The sequence below is a fragment of the Drosophila suzukii genome, unplaced genomic scaffold, assembly GCF_043229965.1.
Source record: "Drosophila suzukii unplaced genomic scaffold, CBGP_Dsuzu_IsoJpt1.0 scf_8, whole genome shotgun sequence".
Taxonomy (NCBI): Eukaryota; Metazoa; Arthropoda; class Insecta; order Diptera; family Drosophilidae; genus Drosophila; species Drosophila suzukii.
This window is the reverse complement of record NW_027255940.1, coordinates 1038994-1046862: the sequence shown is the minus strand read 5'-3', so window position 1 is coordinate 1046862 and position 7869 is coordinate 1038994. Positions and strand designations below refer to the sequence as shown.

At 45.0% G+C, this 7869-nt stretch overlaps 1 protein-coding gene across 1 annotated transcript; it reads right to left on the bottom strand.

Annotated features, from left to right (window-relative positions):
• Positions 1–4949: 4949 nt before the first annotated feature.
• On the bottom strand, positions 4950–7502 carry LOC139355088 (uncharacterized). The gene is made up of 2 exons (XM_070999407.1): positions 5633–7502; positions 4950–5071 (listed from the first exon to the last, which is right to left on the bottom strand). Exons 1-2 carry the CDS (start codon positions 7500–7502, stop codon positions 4950–4952), a joined length of 1992 nt encoding a protein of 663 aa, XP_070855508.1.
• Between the last annotated feature and the right edge of the window lie 367 nt (positions 7503–7869).

Here is a 7869-nt window from a genome sequence, read left to right as displayed (position 1 = left end):
CACTTTGACTTCATTAGATTTTAATATTAACGACTTTCGAAAAATGGATTTTTGGCCACAAAAAGTGGTCAGCCAGCCTATAGTGCGGTGGTGGAAAATTTTAATGAGAGCATTGACGTCTCGTTGGGCATGGCAGCACAGGTATTGAGTGAGTTTTCAGGCGAGTCGTGTGCCCGCAAATGGACTACTCAAGTGCAAAATATCGCGACCATTTATGGAATAAGAGGAAAATTCGTAAAGATGCTAATGCTGAGCAGAATAAAGGGAAAAGCTTATGAGTGGCTGCACGCAAATTCAGACCGCGTGTTGCTACCGTTGGATGACCTAATGGCAGAGCTGATCTCAACGTTTGGAGAAAAATCATCGAAGTTGGAGATACGGCGCAAATTCGAAGGGCGCCAATGGAAGCAAAGCGAAACTTTCGGGAGTTATGTCGACGACAAGATAATGCTTGCTCAGGGCATTAATATTGATGCAGATGAAATGTTGAGCTGCATCATCGAAGGTATCCCCAATCAAGGGCTACGCAATCTGGCGCATATTCAATGCTTTATGGATACTGGGCACATAAAGAGAGCATTTGCGGATGTAAGCTTGCCAAAGCTATATGGAGTTGGCAGGCCGACGACATCAACGGATCCCAAGGACAGCAAGGAGACTCGTTGTTTCAATTGCAATGCAAAAAAGCATTGGGCGTACGAGTGCAGGAAGTCAAAGCGGGAGAAAGGATCGTGCTATGCGTGCGGTGAGATGGGACACTTTGTTGCGAAATACTTGAAGAACAAGAACAAGAACGAGGGCGAAAACAAATATGTAAGATATGTTGAAATTAATTTTGTAAACGATTCTAAAACCAGGTTAATTGCAGAATGCCTCATAGATACAGGAAGCCCAATTTCATTTATTAAAATATCCAAAGTGCCAGAAGCCATTTCGAAATTACCAGTTTTAAGTTCGTATTATGGTTTAAACAAAAGTTACCTGAAAACTTATGAAAAAATATTATGTTATGTTTTGAAAAATTTAAGTAAAGTACATTTTAATTTAGTTATTGTGGCAAACGAATCTATGAGTCATGATGTAATCTTGGGGCGAGATTTTATGGATGCTTGTAATCTAAATTTAAACCTTGACACTTTGAAAATGGTTACAGTTGAGAATATTGAAAATCCTTCTGATGTTAGTGATGAAAAGCAGATAGTTAGCGATGAAGTTAGTGATGAAAAGCAGATAGTTAGCGATGATGTTAGTGATGAAAAGCAAATAATTAGCGATGTTGTTAGTAATGTTAGGGATAAAAATACAATTTTTAGCGATGTTAATCATGGAATTAGGGACAGCAGGGAAACAATTAAAGAAATTTTTAGTAAAATCAGAGATGAAGAAGAAGTTACGAATAAAAATTATATTGAGCCGGAAATAAATCTAGTGGAAAAGGAATTATTTAATATAAATTTAACGGATGAAAGTGTAGAATACAAAGTTGGTTATCATGTGAATTATAATGTTAGGTGTCAGTTTGTTAGGATGGTAGAAAGTTGTTATGTAAATAAAGAAAGGCCAAAGGAACCGGAAGTCAGATGCGAAATGAAATTAAGATTAGAGGACTCAAAACCATTCAGTTGTTCGCCCAGACGTTTAGCTTACACAGAGAAAGAAAAATTACAGGTAATATTAGACGAATACTTAAGTGAAGGAACGAATACCAAGTGAATCTGAGTATGCATCTCCAATAGTGTTAGTTAAAAAGAAGTCAGGCGACTTACGACTATGTGTAGATTACCGAAAGCTTAACAAGACTATGGTGAAAGATAATTATCCGTTACCTTTGATTGACGATTTATTAGATACATTAGTAAATAAAACAATATTTTCGAAATAAGATTTAAAGCATGGCTACTTTCATGTGTTTGTGGATAGTGAATTGATAAAATATACCTGTTCAGTTGTGACGCCGTGCCAAAAAAAGCTCTGTACGGCTGTCATTGTAAGAAGGGCTCTTGGAAGTAATTAAACGACTGAAGTTCAAATATAACAGTTTAGCCTTTAATTCATTAGCTTATAATGTGTACACTTCACTCTTCTTCATTAATTAACTTTAACAAAATAATGGGTCGCAATGGACAGCAAAATAAAAGAAGACAATGTTGTTCCGGGCGCTGAAGCTTGTAGTTCTCACTGCCCTTCTCTCTCGTTCTGTCGGGTTGCCAGATCTCCTGACCTTCGTCTTCAGTTGGCAGGGCGATCAGCTGTGCATACGAACCAAGTACCGTGGGACTGAACATGCCGCCCGCCAATGCGAAACCCGCGTGATACATGTGTTGTTCAGGATTCTGGATATAAATTCCCTTGTACTCGAAGCGGCTTAGACAAAGAGAAAGAGAAATAACATACGGATGCAATTGATTACCAAGGGAGCAATAGCTGGTTCATGTTAGCATGAGATCGGCAGGCGACAAAGCTTGGAGATGGAGCGTTTTTGACTGCCTGATTTTGTTTTCAGTGTTACAACTCGAACGAGTGAATCCTTTCCAGGATGGAGACTGGTAATTCTACCGAGCGACCATTGCGATGGAGGCAGTTGATCGTCCTTCATGAGTACTAATTCGTTGATTTTAAAATTCTCCTTTTCTTGACACCATTTTGGGCGAGTTTGAAGATGGGACAGCCAATCTCGGCTCCATTGCGTCCAAAACTGACGGATCAAATTTTGATGAGACAGAAATTGCTCACGGAACGACGAGTTTTGAGGGCGACAATGGGCAGGTGCGAGCAGGCTGTCACCAATGAGAAAATGTGCCGGCGTGAGAGCTTCTAAGTCGTCTGGATCCGCTGTTAGCGGACAAAGTGGCCGAGAGTTTAGGCAAGCTTCAATCCGGATAAGCACCGTTGCGAGTTCCTCATAAGTCTGCTTGTGACTTTCGACAGTCCTCTTCAGGTGATGCTTGACGGTAGTGCTAGTAGGAAGTGTTCCGACGAGAGTCCGGTAACCGCTTCTAGGTGAAGTGCCTTCGTAGCCAAGCAGACGAAAATAGCAATGTATCCTTTGTAAGTACTTGTCCCACGAAGCCGTGCTGCCTGGATTTCGATTGCCCCGGTATAATCGACGCCGTTCGCAATGAATGGGCGGTTTGGTGGGTTGACTCTGTGCACCGGGAGGTCGCCCATCAATTGACTTCCGATGCTAGGTGACGCGCGGAAGCACGTGATGCATTTTCGAAGGATTGTTCGGACGGCTTGTCTCCCATTTGGAATCCAGAATTTGTACCTCGTGTGGGCTAAAGTAAGATGAGCGCCGCCATGCAGGGTAGCGTGATGGGAGTTCTGAATTACCAGCTCTGTAAAGAAATGACGCTGCGGTAAGATGATTGGATGTTTGCGATCGAAAGAAAGGTTGGAATGTTTGAGACGACCGCGAACGCGTAAGATGCCGTCGTCAAGAAAGGGAGTGAGATTTCTTAGAGTGCTCTTCGGAGGCAGAGGATTTTCTGCGAGGATCGCGTGCATGTCGGATTGAAAGGTCTCGGCTTGTACTATTTTCACGACGCAGCGAAGTGCATTGTCCAGTTCCTCTGGCGACAGCTGACTGTAAGATCTGGTTTTCTTCGATTGAGCGTTGTGACAAAAGCGCAGTATGTATGCTATGACTCGAACGAGTTTGGTGTAAGTTGAAAGCCGCTCAATGAGATTAATGTCTACTTGGGTGGTGTGCAAACGAATTTGCAAAGATTTTGCTTCTAGGGACTGCTCATCAAACTTTATGTTCGGTACCTCTGTGTCCGGCCACTCACTGGAGTGTTGCCTCAACCATGATGGTCCGTGCCACCAGAGATCAAAGATGGAGATTTCTGATGGGGATAGTCCTCTCGTGGCGCTGTCTGCTGGATTATCTGCCGTGGGAACATGTCTCCATTGGTTTGAGTCGCTGTGGTCCAGAATGTAGGCAACGCGATTGGCAACGAACGTTTTCCATCTAGTAACATCTCCTTTGATCCAGTGGAGAACGATAGTGGCGTCCGTCCAGTATGTAACGGAGATTTTTTCCAACAATTGTTTGCTACTACCCATTTAGTTAGTTTGGTTGCCAGCACAGCGCCGCATAACTCGGTCCTCGGGATCGTGAGGGGTTTCGTTGGACAGATTTTGGATTTTGCAGTGATGAGAGTGGTATAAAACGATGAATCAGGTTGGGGTATACGCATGTAAACCGCCGCTGCGTAGGCGTGAGTGGACCCGTCGCAGAAAGCGTGCAACTGGATATCATGGCGAAAGTCTGGCATATACCGTACGCTGCGAGGTATTCGGATTTTGATGATGTCCTCCAGATTGACACGGAACTTTTTCCATTTGTTCCACCCTAAGTGCTTGCGATCGTTCTCGGAATGGAGGTGTGCCATTGTGACTTCCTTTAGAATTAATTTTGCTGAAATGAGAATAGGGGCGATTAGTCCTAAGGGATCGAAAAGTCTGGCAATGCTCGAAAGAATTTCTCTTTTGGTTGAACCCGTGGGAATGCTCGCTTGCAATTTGTAGGTGAAACAGTCTTGGTTAGGTAACCAATGCATTCCTAAGGTTTTGACTGTATCAGAGCTGTCCCAGCTTCGTGACGTTTGATTGCATCGGTTTGATGAAGGAATGCTGTCTAGAAGCGCTATGTCGTTACTAGACCATTTTCTCAATTCCATATTTGCGGATTTTAGAGCGTTCTGGATTTGTAAACTCTTGTTTTGTGCTGCTGAGATAGTGTGATCACCAGAAAGAATATCGTCGACGTAGATTTCGTGCTTTAAGACCTCTTCTGCCAGTGGATAATTTTCGCGTTCATCCTCTGCAAGTTGACGAACGACTCTAATGGCGGTGAATGGTGCAGAAGCGGTACCGAAAGTTACAGTTGACAGGCAATATTCCTTGATGTTTCCATCCGCCGACCGCCATAAAATCCGCTGGTACTACGTGTTGTCCGGATGTACGTCGATGCAGCGGTACATGCGCTGGATGTCGGCGGTGAAAACATGCCGGTACTGTCTCCAATTCAGCAACACTGCAGGGAGATCATTTTGGAGAGTGGGTCCTACGGACAATACATCGTTTAGAGATCGACCGTTTGAGGTCTTTGCCGATGCGTCGAATACAATGCGCTGTTTGGTGGTGAGACTGTCTTCTTTATAGACAGCGTGATGAGGAAGAACGCAGGATTCAACCCGTCAAGATTTTTTGGAGGTACTGACGGTTGATCTCTCACTAGAGACTGCTGGTGTGATTTGTCCCAATTCAAAATATTCTTCGATTCCCTCCTTGTAGCGAATCCATTTGTCTGGATCCCGTTCATAACGCCGCTCTAATTGAAGAAACCTGTTTAAAGCGACTTGATGCGATTTTCCTAGGGCCATTGTGGGATCGAAATGCCATTTGAAAGGTAGTCTTACCATAAAACTACCGTTTGCTTGACGTGTGTGCGTTTCCTTAAAGAAGGACTCACACCACCGCTCTTCGTCAGATTGAAGTGATCGGCTTGGGACAGATTCTATTTCGCAAAAAATTTTCAAAAGCGATTCCGTGTCTAGCGTGGTTTGATGACAGCGAATATTAAGTGTGTGGATTGATTCCTGGAACTTGCCGAGTATCATCCAACCTAAGTGAGAATTTTGTGCAATAGGTTCGTATGGATTTCCGATTCGGGTTACCGGAAGGATAAGACCCGCCATGAGGTCGGCTCCGATGATGAGATCTATGCGTTTCGAGCGATAGTATAAAGGATCCGAGAGCTGGAGTCCGTTGATGTGTTTCCAGTTTTGAGGCGAAAACGATTGGTTTGGTAGATGTGAGGTCAGCGAGTTCATAACGTACGCAGAGTCGACATCTAGATTGAACGTTGGGTTTAGCGACGTTCGGATGCAGCATCTTGCCGTAAAGTTGCACCGTTGACCAGTAGTTTGGCCGACGCCGGCGATCGAAGCGCGGATTCTGCATCGTGGAAGCTGGAGAGCTTGGACGGTATGCTCTGAGATTATTGTAGCTTCCGACCCCTGATCGATGAGGGCAGTTATTGTTGCTTGAGCGCGGCTCTGGGGGTGGCAGACAATAATCCGTGCGGTAGCTAGCAAGATATTCTGTCGCGTTGCATGGGAGGCTAAGGAAGAATAACATTGGAGGTTTGGATTAGCAAAAGGGCTAACTGGTGAGGTGTCGTTGTTCATAATCGAAGCGATATGTGGTTGACTGGATGATACGGTCGGCGAGTAAGGTTGGGGGGCTTGAGTGATGCTTGGCGCCGCGGCCGGATGAAGTAAAGAATGGTGGCGTTGTCCACAGTGGTAGCAATTCTTTACACTTGAACAGCGGGCCAGCATGTGCGATTTGCTCAGGCAGTTGAGGCATAGATTTGACTTACTCACGACCTCCTTACGTTGGTAGCAATCCAAGCTAAGGAATTGCTGACATCGACAAAGGATATGATTACCATTGCAGTGTGGGCAACGAAGCACAGGGGGGCTTGGTTGCGCGTGGATGTTATGAACCGAGATACGTTTTGTGGGGTGATGATCCAGTGATGATCCAGATTGGTTGGTGCCCGAACAGATTCTATTTTCAATGGCGTCCAGGGTGATTAACCGGTTGTTGAGAAACTGTTCGAGATCCTTGTACGAGGGAATGTGGGTTTGACTGCCGAGATTATGTTCCCAGGCGGAGTGCGTCTCTTTCGGTAATTTTGCAGTCAAATAATGGGCGAGCCAGTGATCCCCGTTCTGCAACGACGCGTTGATGGTGTTAAAGGCGACTGCGCAGACGTTGACTGCACTGATCATAGATCGAATATCATCGGGCTTCTCCTTGCTTAGGCTTGGCAACTGGTACAACATGTTCCTGTGATTGGAGAAGACCACGAGTGGATTGTTATAGCGCTGAATTAGTGTGTCCCATGCTACCGTATAGTTAGCGGCCGTCAAAGGAATTTGACGAATATCGCAATCTCGACCAGCTGGCAGAGATTCCTTGAGGAAATGAAACCGTTGAATATTGTCCAGCCGCTCATTTTGATGAATTAACCGAGTGAAGGCGTCATAATATCCAGGCCAGTCCACACAGTTTTCGCTAAACTTGGGCACTGGCAGTTGTGGCATGTGGACACGTGCGTCGGCAACCGTCGACACGGCGGTGGGTGCCGAGGCTGAGGACGGCGTCACTGGGAACTTTATTCGTTGGCCTTCAGCTACAAGGCAATAGGTTTCCATGTACAGATCCTCGAAACTGACGGCGATCTTCTTGGCGTGATAGTCCGTTTTGACATATCCCTCGGTGCAGATGATTACTTGATGGGTGGTCTCAAAAGCCGCGTTTAAACTCTCGATCTGCTGCAGGCGCTTCATGAAATAGCTTTCGGTTTTTCGAGACGCGGCATCCTTCTTATAGTTCTGCTGCAGACGTGTTAGACTTTGAAGACGCTCCTTTTGAAGTGTAATAAAACCTGCTAAGGCCGAATCATCTGCTTCGTGGTCAGACATATTATGAGAATTTTTAACAATTTATTTGAACCTAGCTAGCTCTGCTTGATAAATAAAAAGCACTCGTACTCACGTGATCTTTCCCTTTTTTTACTTATGCCTGAGGTTACGTAACGTTGACTGTAGCGTGAGCGCAGGCTGTACTGTTTTTCGATTCCGCTTTGAGTAGAAGACTTTCCTTGGTTGCGAAATTATAACGGGCCTTCTTGCCGCACCCGTGTGTGTAGAAGGGCTGTCAGGCGACCGGGTGTGTTGGTATTGGTGACTGTGCTCTATCGGTGTGAGAGCACTTGTTGGGGGCACAAACGGAGACGATCGCAATTTGTGTTAGATGGAGTGCTGGGTGTTATGCATTATAACCCACAAT